Below are 15290 nucleotides of genomic sequence, written 5' to 3'. Positions count from 1 at the left end.
GAGAGTGGACATCCCTGTCGTGTTCCTGATCTCAGGGAAAAAGCTCTCAGTTTTTCCCCATTGAGGATGATGTTAGCTGTGGGCTTTTCATAAATGGCTTTTATGATCTTTACATATGTTCCTTCTATCCCGACTTTCTGGAGGGTTTTTATTAAGAAAGGTTGCTGAATTTTGTCAAAGGCCTTTTCTGCATCGATTGACAGGATCATATGATTCTTCTCTTTTCTTTTATTAATGTGATGTATCACGTTGATTGATTTGCAAATGTTGAACCAGCCCTGCAGCTCAGGAATGAATCCCACTTGATCATGGTGAATCATTCTTTTTATATGCTGTTGAATTCGATTTGCTAGTGTCTTATTGAGATTTTTTGCATCCATGTTCATCAGGGATATTGGCCTTTAGTTCTCTTTTTTTACGGGGTCTCTGTCTGGTTTAGGAATCAAAGTAATACTGGCTTCATAGAATGAGTCTGGAAGTTTTCCTTCCCTTTCTATTTTTTGGAATAGCTTGAGAAGGATAGGTATTACCTCTGCTTTAAATGTCTGGTAGAACTCCCCTGGGAAGCCATGTGGTCCTGGACTCTTATTTATAGGGAGATTTTTGATGACTGATTCAATTTCTTCGCTGGTTATGGGTCTGTTCAAGCTTTCTATTTCCTCCTGATTGAGTTTTGGAAGCGTGTGGGTGTTTAGGAATTTGTCCATTTCTTCCAGGTTGTCCAGTTTGTTGGCATATAATTTTTCATAGTATTCCCTGATAATTGCTTGTATCTCTGAGGGATTGGGTGTAATAATTCCATTTTCATTCATGATGTTATCTATTTGGGTCATCTCCCTTTTCTTTTTGAGAAGCCTGGCTAGAGGTTTATCAATTTTGTTTATGTTTTCAAAAAACCAAGTCTTGGTTTCGTTGATCTGCTCTACAGTTTTTTTAGATTCTATATTGTTTACTTCCTCTCTGATCTTCATTATTTCTCTTCTTCTGCTGGGTTTGGGGTGTCTTTGCTGTTCTGCTTCTATTTCCTTTAGGTGTGCTGTTAGATTTTGTATTTGGGATTTTTCTTGTTTCTTGAGATAGGCCTGGATTGCAATGTATTTTCCTCTCAGGACTGCCTTCGCTGCATCCCAAAGCGTTTGGATTGTTGTATTTTCATTTTCGTTTGTTTCCATATGTTTTTTAATTTCTTCTCTAATTGCCTGGTTGACCCACTCATTCTTTAGTAGGGTGTTCTTTAACCTCCATGCTTTTGGACGTTTTCCAGACTTTTTCCTGTGGTTGATTTCAAGCTTCATAGCATTGTGGTCTGAAAGTATGCATGGTATGATTTCAATTCTTGTATACTTATGAAGGGCTGTTTTGTGACCCAGTATGTGATCTATCTTGGAGAATGTTCCATGTGCACTCGAGAAGAAAGTATATTCTGTTGCTTTGGGATGTAGAGTTCTAAATATATCTGTCAAGTCCATCTGATCCAATGTGTCATTCAGGGCCCTTGTTTCTTTATTGGCCGTGTGTCTAGATGATCTATCCATTTCTGTAAGTGGAGTGTTAAAGTCCCCTGCAATTACCACGTTCTTATCAATAAGGTTCCTTATGTTTGTGACTAATTGTTTTATATATTTGGGGGCTCCGGTATTCGGCGCATAGACATTTATAATTGTTAGCTCTTCCTGATGGACAGACCCTGTGATTATTATATAATGCCCTTCTTCATCTCTTGTTACAGCCTTTAATTTAAAGTCTAGTTTGTCTGATATAGGTATGGCTACTCCAGCTTTCTTTTGACTTCCAGTGGCATGATAAATAGTTCTCCATGCCCTCACTCTCAATCTGAAGGTGTCCTCAGGTCTAAAATGAGTCTCTTGTAGACAGCAAATAGATGGGTCTTGTTTTTTTATCCATTCTGATACCCTATGTCTTTTGGTTGGTACAGTTAGTCCATTTACATTCAGTGTTATTATAGAAAGATACGGGTTTAGAGTCATTGTGATGTCCGTAGGTTTCATGCTTGTAACGATGTCTCCGGTATTTTGTCTCACAGGATCCCCCTTAGGATCTCTTGTAGGGCTGGTTTAGTGGTGACGAATTCCTTCAGTTTTTGTTTGTTTGGGAAGACCTTTATCTCTCCTTCTATTCTAAATGACAGACTTGCTGGATAAAGGATTCTCGGCTGCATATGTTTTCTGTTCATCACATTGAAGATCTCCTGCCATTCCTTTCTGGCCTGACAAGTTTCAGTAGAGAGATCTGTCACGAGTCTTATAGGTCTCCCTATATATGTTAGAGCACGGTTATCTCTAGCTGCTTTCAGAATTTTCTCTTTATCCTTTTATTTTGCCAGTTTCACTATGATATGTTGTGCAGAAGATTGATTCAAGTTACGTCTGAAGGGACTTCTCTGTGCCTCTTGGATTTCAATGCCTTTTTCCTTCCCCAGTTCAGGGAAGTTCTCAGCTATTATTTCTTCAAGTACACCTTCAGCACCTTTCCCTCTCTCTTCCTCCTTTGGAATACCAATTATGCGTGGATTATTTCTCTTTGGTGCATCACTTATTTCTCTAATTTTCCCCTCATACTCCTGGATTTTTTTTATCTCTCTTTTTCTCAGCTTCTTCTTTTTCCATAATTTTATCTTCTAGTTCACCTATTCTCTCCTCTGCCTCTTCAGTCCGAGCTGTGGTTGTCTCCATTTTATTTTGCAGCTCATTAATAGCATTTTTTAGCTCCTCCTGGCTGTTCCTGAGTCCCTTGATCTCTGTAGCAACAGATTCTCTGTTGTCCTCTGTACTGTTTTCAGGCCCAGCGATTAATTTTATGACTATTATTCTAAATTCACTTTCTGTTATACTGTTTAAATCTTTTTTGATCATTTCGTTAGCTGTTGTTATTTTCTGGACATTTTTTTAGGGGAATTCTATCGTTTCGTCATTTTGGATAGTCCCTGGAGTGGTGTGGGACTGGGGGGCACTTCCCCTGTGCTGTCTTGAATAACTTGTGTTGGTGGGCGGGGCCGCAGTCAGACCTGATGTCTGCCCCCAGCCCACTGCTGGGGCCACAGTCAGACTGGTGTGTGCCTTCTCTTCCCCTCTCCTAGGGGCGGGATTCACTGTGGGGTGGCGTGGCCCATCTGGGCTACTTGCACACTGCCAGAGTTGTGGTGCTGGGGATCTGGCGTATTAGCTGGGGTGGATTGGCAAGGTGTACAGGGGCGGTAGGGGTAGGCTTAGCTCGTTTTTCCTTCGGATATCTGCCTCAGGAGGGGCCCTGCAGCACCGGGAGGGAGTCAGACCTGCCAGCGGGATGGATCCACAGAATCACAGCGTTTGGTGTTTGCGCGGTGCAAGCAAGTTCCCTGGCAGGAACTGGTTCCCTTTGGGATTTTGGCTGGGGGATGGGCGAGGGCAATGGCCCTGGCCAGCGCCTTTGTTCCCCGCCAAGCTGAGCTCTGTCATCCGGGGCTCAACAACTCTCCCTCCCGTCGTCCTCCAGCCTTCCCGTTCTCCGAGCAGAGCTGTTAGCTTATAACCTTCCAGATGTCAAGTTCTGCTTGCTGTCGGAACACACTCTGTCCAGCCCCTCCACTTTTGGAAGCCAGACTCGGGGGCTCTGCTTGGCCGGAGGGCCACCCCTCCGCCAGGCTCCCTCTCGCTAGTCCATGTAGCGGCGCACCGCCTCGCAGCCCTTCCTACCCTCTTCCGTGGGCCTCTGGTCTACACTTGGCTCCAGAGACTCCATTCTGCTAGTCTTCTGGTGGTTTTCTGGGTTATTTAGGCAGGTGTAGGTGGAATCTAAGTGGTCAGCAGGACGCGCGGTGAGCCCAGTGTCCTCCTACGCCGCCATCTTCCCCTATCCGGTTTTCTTGTGTTCTAATACAGAATAGGAATATGTAATTCTAATAGATTTTGTGAGCTCTCTCATATGTTTAAAATAGATTCCTTTTTTGATTAAGAAACCATATTGTTTTCTGTTGTTTACAATAAGAATCGTACTGACATAATTGCTAAAAACCTGTAATGGTTTATTTCTAGCTGGAATTTTTAACCTGGATCCAAGGATAGCATTACAGTATCTTTGTATGTGTTGTACTATATGCAGAATTTTGCATATTTGGATATTCTGCTGGGGGAGAGGGTCTATAGCTTTTATTTGATTCTCAAAAGTTTCTGTAATTCTAAAAAGGCCAAGAACCACTTATCTACAGGATACAATTTAAATACCTTACTTAGGATAATTTACAAAACCTTTATGATCTGGCCTCTGTCTACTGCTTCAGTTTTCTCTCTCATTGTGTTTCCTGTTGTTTCTGCTTTTCGTCATCATTGCATGCAAGTCACATCTAAGTACTACAGGTTCTCTAAAAGCACCTCATGTTTTTTAACCTCCATGTCTTTGCTCATGATGTTCCTTTAAACATTTTTTTTAATGTTTATTTTTTGAGGAGAGAAAGTCAGAGCATGAGCAGGGAGAGGGGAAGAGAGAGAGGGAGACACAGAATCTGAAGCAGGCTCCGGGTTCTGAGCTATCAGCACAGAGCCTGACACTAGGCTCGAACCTGCGAGCTGTGAGATCATGATCTGAGTTGAAGTCGGATGCTTAACCAACTCAGCCACCCAGGCACCTCAGCTCAGGATGTTCCTTCTGCCTTAAGTTCCCAATCCTTTTCTTTGTTCTTTACTCCACCTTTTAATTGGTTTTCTGGGCACCTACTCATCTTTTAAATTCATCTGGTTTCACCTCTTCTGTGAAGGCCATAATCTCTGTGCTCCCATCCCCTTGGCTCACCTGATTTCAGCTTTGACAGCAGCCCACGTCAGGCTGGCAGCTGGTTTGAGTGTGTCTTCTTTGTTGGCTTGGGACATTCTCCAAAGTCACTGAAGGTAACTCATTGCCCAGGCACATCTTTATGGAGAAGTTAATCCCTCTGGGGGCAACAGTGGAAAAGTCTGTGGGTAAATGCCCCAGGGTTCCCATCTGCTAGTGGGCCAATTCTGAGGCACCTTCTTTATGTGTCTTCAGAGAGGTCTCTGAGCAACTGGGTCCCAGGAGCTGCCTTAGCATCTGTTGCCTTTGTTGTCCTTATTTACGGATTTCTCTCTAGTAGACTGTTATTTCTTTTTTGTTTAAAATTTTTAAAATTTATTTTTCATTGTGGTAAGAACAGTTAACGTAAGATCTATCCATGTAACGAGTTTTAAGTGTACATTTTGTGGACTATAGGTACAGTGTTGTACATCTTACTTGTTATTTATCCATTTAACTGAAATTTTATGCCTGTTGATTAGTAACTCCTCATTTCCCCTTCTTTCAGCCCTTGGGAACTACCATTACAGACTTTGATTTTATGAATTTAAGGACTACTTCCTATAAGTACAATCATGTAGTACTTATCTTTCTGTGTTTGGCTTCTTTCATTTAGCATAATATCCTGAAAGTCCATTCATGTTGTTGTATGTTACAGAATTTCCTTCATTTTTAAGGCTGAATAATATTCTTGTATATGTATATACACATTTTTTTTTACCCATTCATCTACTGGTGAACATTTAATTTGCTTCCACATCTTAGCTATTGTGAATAGGGCTGCAATGAACATGAGAGTGAGTGCTTGTGTCTCTTTGAGATCCTGATTTCAATTTTTTCTGGATGTATACCCAGAAGTGGGATTACTGATTCATATGGTAGTTCTATTTTTATTTTTTTGAGGAACCTCTGTACTTTTTTCTGTAGTGGCTGAACATTTTGCATTTCTACCAGCAGGGTGCAAGGGTTCCAATTTCTCCATGTCCTTGCCAGCACTTCTCTTTTGTTAAACTATTACCTGTTGAGAGTGAAGAGCTTTTATTATTCCCTTTATTAAAAGAGAAAACTGGATCCTCATCAATGTGTGAAAAAACACAAAACATGAGAGCTTTTTTCTGATTTCTCATGGGCTGTCTTGTGTTTGCATGCGTCTGGGGAGCAGAACTAAGACCAAACAGCAGAACTTACCAGAAGACAGAGTTTAGTTCAATGTAGAACTATCAGTGCCCCTAAGGGAAGTGGGACTTATTAGTAACAGTAACAATGGTTCATTATGGCATAGTGACCCTCTTGGTTTACCCACTTTTCACTCTCCAGACAAGAATTCCTGTAATTGAGGGTTTTGTGGAAAAAGAGTCCCACACGCAGATGCCTACAGGGGCCAGGCAGGCATGTAAACTAGTGAGGCTGAGCATCAGATAATTGGTAAGGGAGGAAACTGTGGAAATAAGGTATGTGTATTCTGTCTGAAAGGGGTAGCTCCTCCTCAGCTCCAGTCAACTATCGTTGTGCAAGAATATAGGTTCGGTGCTGCCAGACTTCAGTTTTTCAAGGGAAAGCAGAAATCCAGATCCTTATATAAAAATTCGCAGTTGAAAAAACAATACGCTAGTCAAGAAGGCTTCATGGGGCTGGGCAGGGACCACGTGTTGTTAGTTTGCAACCTTTGTGCAGCATGTATAGCAAAGGATGTTAAAACTTCAGATGTGTGGGCAGCCTCCTCGAAAGGCAGCCCTAGGGTCTGGTCAGTTTGCTCTCATCAGGTGTATAAATGGACTCTGCCTGTTCCCAGCACAGGCCTTCTCTGCAGCAAGGAAGCTCTGTGGCTCGGGCTCTTTGCTACTTCCTACTACTGTTCTTCCTCCACCAAACCTGTCATCTTAGTGCAACTTCCACATTTCCAGCACTTGGATTTCTGCTGCAGATCATCACCGTTCAATGGTCTCATAGTTTTGTTTTATGTTTTTTTAAATGTTTACTTATTTTGAGAGAAAGAGAGAGAGAGAGCACACACAAGCGGGGGAGGGGCAGAGAGAACGGGGGAGAGAGAATCCCAAGCAGGCGCCACACTGTCAGCACAGAGCCTAATGTGGGGCTTGAACTCATGAACCGTGAGATCATTACCTGAGCTGAAACCAAGAGTCGGACACTTAACCGACTGAGCCACCAGGTGCCTCTGTTTTATCTCTTTAATTGAGGTGTTAAGTTCCTCAAATCTGGAGCTTCTATTTCATATGCCTTTCCTATCATTTGGAGCATGGTGTGGGGCACATAGCAGGTGCTCAAAAGAACTATTGATGCTGGATGGCCATCTTACTCAGGGCTTTTGTCATCACTCTTAGTAGAAGGTAAAGTAATAAAAAGGCTCCTAAGTAAGTAAATAAATGAATAAATAAGTAAGTAAGTAAATAAATAAATCAGTGGGGCTCTAGGCATGTTCCCCATCTACTGTTGACCTACTGCTGTTAGAGCTTTTATGAGGAAAATGGTGCCCAGTGTGTTACTTCTGTCACCGGCTCTTTTGCATCGTTTTTCACTAAAGATACAGCAAAATAACCAATTATTTGTTCCCATTTTAGATTCATTGGTTAGAGATAGGGTCTGATCATAAGCTGTGTAGCCATTCTTTTAAGGTAAAAGTGAGCAGACACTTTGGTGTTACAAAAATTGACTAAAAGAAAAAATTATTTTAACTGGTTATGGTGATCTATTTCTCTTCCTTCCCTTTCATTTGAAGCACATTTTGTTTGTTTTAGAAATCTCCTTTCTTCTACATCTGTGAAGCAAAACACAGTAAAAATAATTCTGTCATCCGTGATAATGGTATTAGGTACACTTTGGACACTGGAGCTTACTAATTGTCTTTAAGACTTCTTTTAGTAAACTTTTCCCCCTTTTTTTGGTCAAGGTTCTAGTAAGCATAAATTGCCAGAATAGTAGGTCTTCTCTATTTCATTTGTCCCGGAATTATTTATTTCACCAAGTTTCAGTGGAGTTTTGCTACAAAGACAGGGAACTGACCATTTCTTCAGTGAACATTTACTGAGCTCCTATGGTATGCCAGACCCTATTTTAGTTGTTGAAGATACAGAAGTGAAATTAGACAAGGCCCTTGCTTTCCTGAAGCTGAACTTCAAGTGGTGAGAGATAACCGCAAACTGATAAACAAATATATACACAAGATATTTGGGATGGTAGTTAAGTGTTGGCAGAATAAAATAGGATGGAGAAAATACATATGTGAGGGAGTTACTCTAGTTTGGAGTTGAGGGACGCTCTCCTTGAAACTGTCACAGCTGAGACTTGACAAGTGAGGACCGGCTACGTCAAGATCAGGAGGAAGAGCATTCCAGCCAACAAAACAGTTTCTGCAGCGGGCCTCAGGCAGGAGCCCATATGGTGGGTGTACTGAAGGCACAGTCAGGAAGTCAGAGGGAAAGGGGATTTTAGAGTTAGCAAATAGAATTAGTACACAAGTGATTTTATTCAGCAACTTTTGTAGTTTAAACGTTTATGGCCATGCTCATTTAGTTCTTAGGATTAGACTCATTAATTATCTAAGGTTCACACTGGATGAAGCCAGTGTTTCAAAGTCTATGTGGTATATCCTGCCCTGAAGCCTGAAATTTCCCATGATAGGATAGGACACTAGTAGTATTTTAGGAAAATGGCATCTGGTGTTATATTCTTAAATAAAGTTTCCTTGGAAATAATCTTGCCTGCATGGTAAGAACAACTTGCTTCATCTTTTAACATAATAATTGCTCTCAAGGATTGTAAGAGCTTATAGACAAATGGAGCATCCGGTTTTAAAGCTAGCTGGACAGGGAAGAAAGCTATCGTGGATAACGTTTCAGATTTTCTTGGATTTTTTGGTATCTGCACAACAAGAGACCCGATGAATTGCCAGCACATAATAAGCCAGAACCCTGGATCCAGAGAACGTTTGTGATGTCCAGCCAACACAGAACTGCTTTCTCCCCCAAAGGGTGGTCTCCAAATCTGTTGTAGCCTTTGGCAAGATTTTTATATCACAATTGAAAACAGATGCCCTTTCTGCCCTCTCCCTTGTTGTCTGAGTTACTACCATTCAGAGGGTGTGAGCCATGGCAGTCTCTCATGCACCTTCAGAACACCCTGCAAGAATCCTCATTAGACATTCCTAGCAGAAGTCTTGCTGTGAAACACTCTGCAATAGAGAATAGACATGAGAAGGTGCCAGATTTATGAGGTTCTAGTAATCTGCTTGGTGCATTCTGAATGTTCCTTGTCACAAATCAAAACACCAGTCCTAAGGTTTAATATAAAACATCTCTTCACGCAGTTTCTATTTTGTTATTTGTTTGTTTAATTTAAATTTTAGTTAACGTACAGTGCAATATTGGTTTCAGGAAGAGAATTCAGTATTTCATCACTTACGTACAACACCTAGTGCTCATCATAACAAGTGCCCTTCTTAATACCCATCACCCATCTAGCCCTCCCTCTCTTCTCTTTCACCCTCTTCCCATATGTCCATCTGTTTTGTTTCTTAAATTCCACATATGAGTAAAATCATATGGTATTTATCTTTCTTTGATTGACTTATTTTGCTTAGCATAATACATTCTAGCTCCATCCATGTTGTTGCAAATGGCAAGATTTCCTTCTTTTTGATGGCTGAGTAATATTCCTGTGTGTGTGTGTGTTTCCTACATTTTCTTTTATCCCACATTTTCTTTATCCATTCATCAGTGATGAACATTTGGTCTCTCTCCATAGTTTGGCTATTACTGATAATGCTGCTATAAAGAGTTTGAATCTGTATTTTTGTATCATTTTAGTAAATACCTACTAGCGTAATTGCTGGATCATAGGGTAGTTCTATTTTTAGTTTTTTGAGGAACTTCCATACTGTTCTCCAGAATGGCTGTACCAGTTTGCATTCCCACCAACAGAGCAAGAGGGTTTCCCTTTCTCCACATCCTTGCCAATACCTGTTGTTTCTTGTGTTGTTAATTTTAGCCATTCTTACAGGTATAAGGTGGTATCTCATCATGGTTTTGATTTGTATTTCCCTGATGATGAGTGATGTTGAGCATCATTTCATGTGTCTGTTAGCCATCTGAATGTCTTCTTTGGAAAAGTGTCTATTCATGTCTTCTGCCCATTTCTGAACTGGGTTGTCTGTTTTTTTGGGTGTTGAGTTTCATAAGTTCTTTATAGATTTGGGGTACTAACCCTTTATCGGAAATGTCATTTGCAAATATATTGTCTCATTCTGTAGGCTGACTTTTAGTTTTGTTGATTGTTTCCTTGGCTGTGCAGAAGGTTTTATCTTGATGAAGTCCCAATAGTTCATGTTTGCTTTTGTTTCCCTTGCCTTCAGCAACTTGACAGTTTCTATTTTACAATATTTAAACCTAATGGAAAATATTTAATCCTAAAGGACTACATAATCCTAAGAAAAGCTAAAGCATACTGTCCCTAATGGACTGTATTTTTATCACAGGATCTGACCCTAAAATATGCCTGCATTTTATATACGTGACATTGAGAAGCTATAGTATCAAAAATCACTATAAATTCTTGATTAAAAGAAACTTATTAGATATAACAATGAAATATAATGTGTGGGCTTTGTTCAGATCCTGGTGTAAATCAACTGAAAATTAAACAACAATTGGGAAAATTTAATATGTACTGAATATGTGACAATATTAAGTAGTCATGGGTAATTTTGTTAGGTGTGATAATGATGTGGAGATTATGTAAGGAGATGTCCTTATTTTATAGAGGCGCATACTCAAATACAGAGATGAAAAATCACATCTATAATTTATTTTAAAACACTTCAGCAAGAATCAACTGAAGCATATATGGCAAAATGTTAATAATTGTTCAGTCTCAGTGATGGGCTTGTGAGTTTACTATAGTATTTTCTCCACTGTCCTGCATATTTGAAAATTTTTATAATTCAAAGTTTAGAAGATCTTTGCACATTGGATCACAGACAGGACAGTGATTTTTCAGCTAAGTAGCACTATTTTATGATCACAGTGGATGCTGCTTTACTGTGCCTTTTGTCACATTCAGCGATATATAGCAGTGCACCTGGAAACTAGATGATTTCTTCATAAGTGGGACATTATAGTAAAAATAAATCAATATTCTACCCTTAACCAGCCCTGCCCCCCATACTCTGATTTTAAACTTGGTCTATGATTATAGGAGGTGAAGTAGCTCAGAGGCAAAAACTGAAACATACAGAATCCTAAAGCTAGTATTTTAAACATTTTGTTTCAACCTTAGTTTTAAAAAAGAACAATCTTAAACTGCAGTTGCTAAAGTCATTTCCTTCCTATCAAAATGTAAATTCAGGGGCGCCTGGGTGGCTCAGTCGGTTAAGCGTCCAACTTCGGCTCAGGTCATGATCTCACAGTTCGTCAGTTCAAGCCCCGCATCATGCTCTGTGCTGACAGCTCAGAGCCTGGAGCCTGCTTCAGATTCTGTGTCTCCCCCTCTCTCTGCCCTTCCCCTGATCATTCTCTGTCTCTCTCCCAAAAATAAATTAAAAAATAAATAAATATTCAAAATGTAAATTCAACAACCTGGATTATATTAACATATATAAAATATTGGCACTGTCTCAGGCACATGCTTGCCAATCAATGGCCTGTCTTCTTCCTTCTCTGGTCAGAGATTTTGAGCAGCTGTTACTATTAAATCTACCTGTGCTGTTTCTTCAGACAGTGTGTTTTTGCTGACAGTATGTTCCAGTACTGGATATTGGTAAGATTTTCTTATCTTGGGATATTTTGATATCTCGACCATGAAATAAGTTGAACTTATTGATGGATATAATAACTTCACATTGCAGTGTGGACTACTGGTGGAACAAAACATGTTGTGTTTTTATTCCCACCTACATTTAACTTGTAAGTTCTCTTTTTCCTTATTTTTCATCCACTTGGTGTCAGTTGTAGATTCCGTAGCAAAGGGTATCTTGCTATCCCCTTTCTTCAGCCTCAACACTTTAGTAAGCTGTGAGTATTGGCCCCTCATTTATTATGATTATGATTATTAAGCAACAATGCCTATGTGGAGATATCTTAACTTAGAATTAGTGTTAAAAATAAAGTCCTAATTGTAACAGTGAACACCCACTGAGCTCCTGTCCTATAACACATTATTGAAAGTGCTCTGGGATGAAATGTTGCACTGGTGGAATGCATGGGATTAGAAGACCTGCTTTCTGTCTTCAGCAGTGCATGAACTTTGTGGACATAGGAGAAACAGTTACCGTGAAAAGGGTTTGGCAAGCACAAGCGAGTGCCATGGACTGCAAGAGTGGTATAGAGTCAAGAGATTCTTTCCAGCTGGGGCCAGCATGGCTTCCTGAGCATAAAAAATTTAAACTGAACCTTCAGAAACAGGTTAAATTTTGGCAGAGAGAGAAAGGGAAGGAAACTATTTCTGTGTGGTAAATGAGTATCCTCAGGAGCCAGGAGTCTTTGGGTAACTGTAAGTAAGAGAGTTTGGCTGGACGGAGGACCTCCTATTGGGACCCAGCATGCTGAGGGCAGGAATCTGGATTATAGGAAGCACTGGCCAGGCAGTAAAGGTTTAGGGCGGTAAAGGTTTAGGGCTGTGTGTTAGGAGCTCCGTCTGGCTGTGTTGGCCTCAAGATAGGTTGCAGGAAGGAGACATCAAGACAGGGAAATCAATTTGGAAACCACTGCAGAATAGTTCAAGTGGGAAAAGGAGTAAAAATGTACATTTGGGTAATGACAGCAGAAATAGAAAGGAGGCATGATTACCAGACATGTTGCAAAAGAACTGACTAGATCTGATGAATGAATTTAAGTCCTCTTTGAAAGAGAACGGGAAAATGCAAGCTGTTAACTGTAAGTTGAGTCATACTTCATATGACTCAATTGAGAATGTTTGAAAGAAAACTTTTCATTTTTTGCTTATTTATAGAAAGGTAGCCCCACCCTTGTAATTATTAAACTTTACACAATCCTAAGAAGGGCTGTTTACTTCCTCCAGCCTTGGCTGCCTTTTTATCCATCCCTAAGAATTAGGAGGACGGTGCTGTGGAGAGGGAGGAAATGTAACCTGAAACTTTACTAAAATATGTTGGTTCATAAATGAAATGTGGAAGCACCTCCGAAAAAGTAGTAATAGTCTAGGGGGAGGAACCTGGAGGTCAATGCTGGAGGATCAAGTCATGTAGAAAAGGCTCTCTTGAGAGGATGTTCAGTGTCTTTCAGTGGAGTAGCAGAGCCCCCTGCAAGGAGGGAGCTGGGGAATAAATCCTCTGTCCTACTTTCTTCCTTCCCATTTCTTGATCTCCCTTTCTCCAGTCTAGATGGCAAGGGAACCCACTGGTGTAATCATACAGGTCAGCCTCCTGAGGCAGAGAAGTGGGGTAGAGAAGAGGAGAGAGTAGAACTGGGGGTGCAGACAAAAGGGAACAGTCACAGCACACTCTTTACAACATATAACAATATGGGGGGGGGGCGCTTGGAAGAAGATCTTCATGGAATCATAAAATGTTAGACCTGGAAGGATCCTGAGAAGTAATTCTCAACCTCATTTTAGAGATGGGGAAATAGAACCCTATAGGGGTAGCAACTGGGTACAGTTAATTGTCACAGAGCTGAAAAGAAAGGACAGACCTTTTGATGTGCAGCCCTGGATCTTTCCAGTTGGCTAGGTAGCTTCCATATAATCACAAATTCGTCAGGTCCATGGCACAAGCTCAGCCACTCTGCAAGGGTGAGAATGTTAAGGAGGTCTCAGTCATTATTCAAGAGAACATGTAAACATTATAGAGAAAACCACTGCAGTAGGACATGTTCCTGTAACTGAAGTTAAGAGTCATTGCGGATAATCTAGAAAGTATAGAAATGTGTTAAGGAGAAAATAAAATCACCCATGATTTACCACAGGGATAATAACTGTTAATGTTTTGGTGCTTTCTTAAAATTTTTAAAAATTAAAATTTATATAAATACATGTATGTGCGAATGCAAAATTAGTATCAATTGTACATATAGTTTTGTATCTTTTTTCACTTGATAGTGAATAATTTCTCAGATAGTAAATTGTCTTAGGATCTGAGTTGTTGTTTTGTTTTTTTTTTTTAAGATTTAATTTTGAGAGAGAGAGAGGGTGTGTGGGAGAGGCAGAGGGAGAGAGAGAATCCTAAGCAGGCCCCATGCTATAAGTGCAGAGCCTGGTGTGGCGCTTGATCCCACGAACTGTGAGATCATGACCTGAGCTGGAATTGAGAGTTGGACACTTAAGTGACTGAGCCACCCAGGCACCCCTAGATTCTAAGTTTTAATGGCAATAATATTTTTTAATGTATATAACATAGTTTTTTAAATGTTTCCTATTATTGGACATTTGTTTCTATATTTTCTGTTGCTATACATATATGTGTGTGTGTGTGTATGTGTGTGTGTATGGGTACACATACACATGTACACATATATACATATACAAATACTTGTACTTATCTCTAGGATACATTTTCATAAATAGAATTGCCAGCATAAGCATTTTCAGTGGTCCTTTCTGGTGGGTCACAGTAGAAAGAATATGGCCCTGGGATCAGACATCCTGATCAATATTCTGCTTCTCCAGTTTCTGGATATAGACATCCTGATCAATATTCTGCTTCTCCAGTTTCTGGATATGTGACCTTAGGCTCAGTCTGCTCAGCCTCATTCTCTTACCTGTTAACCAGGGATCATACTGCCACCCACATCCCCCTCCCTCCCCAGTGCTGTGAGGAGAACTACATGAAGACCGTGCCTTTAAAATGGCTGAAACATAGGGAGTGCTCAGTACATGTTAGCTCCTTGCTCCTATGGGATGAGTTAGTTTGCACGCATGTGTATGCACATGGCTGGGTGTGTAGAATGAAGGGAAAAAATAGAAGACTGTAGTCACTATAAAGAAAAAAGTAAAATTGACTTGAAAAGAGACAAATTTAGACCATGAAGATTTCTTTCATGGTCTTGATGGTATTGATAATGAAGATAGAAACGGAAGTCCTCAATGACTGTTTTTCTTTGCACTGGGCTGTCCAGTAAACACTTCTAACCTTGTTCCCTGTCCTCTCCCTTCCTAAGTGCTCATCTTCAAACTCTACCAGCGGGCAAAGCACGTGTACAGCGAGGCTGCTCGGGTGCTCCAGTTTAAGAAGATATGTGAAGAAGCACCTGACAACACGGTCCAGCTGCTGGGGGACTTAATGAACCAGAGCCACGTGAGCTGCCGGGACATGTATGAGTGCAGCTGCCCTGAACTGGACCAGCTGGTGGACATCTGTCGGTGAGCCTGGGACAGCAGCATGGGGGGACTGTGGGACACGGCCATGGAAACTGTTGAAATGAATGAAAAAAAATGCAATATTTTCATAACCTTCTAAATGAAAGGGGATCCTTCCCCACTTCCTATCTGAGGTGTTGTCTATGATACAGAGCTGAACT

At 40.7% G+C, this 15290-nt stretch overlaps 1 protein-coding gene across 3 annotated transcripts in view; it reads left to right on the top strand.

The window, feature by feature from the left end:
• Positions 1–15290, top strand: part of GALK2 (galactokinase 2) — a 138045-nt gene that overhangs the window by 112700 nt on the left and 10055 nt on the right. For all 3 annotated transcript variants that reach the window (XM_015063450.3, XM_015063449.3, XM_053224045.1), the window contains one exon: positions 14931–15132. In XM_015063450.3, coding sequence (XP_014918936.1) covers positions 14931–15132 — 202 coding nt within the window. The remainder of the gene's footprint in view (positions 1–14930; positions 15133–15290) is intronic.

The sequence above is a fragment of the Acinonyx jubatus genome, chromosome B3, assembly GCF_027475565.1.
Source record: "Acinonyx jubatus isolate Ajub_Pintada_27869175 chromosome B3, VMU_Ajub_asm_v1.0, whole genome shotgun sequence".
NCBI lineage: Eukaryota > Metazoa > Chordata > Mammalia > Carnivora > Felidae > Acinonyx > Acinonyx jubatus.
The sequence above is the reverse complement of the archived record's forward strand: the minus strand, read 5'-3'. Positions and strand labels throughout refer to the sequence as shown.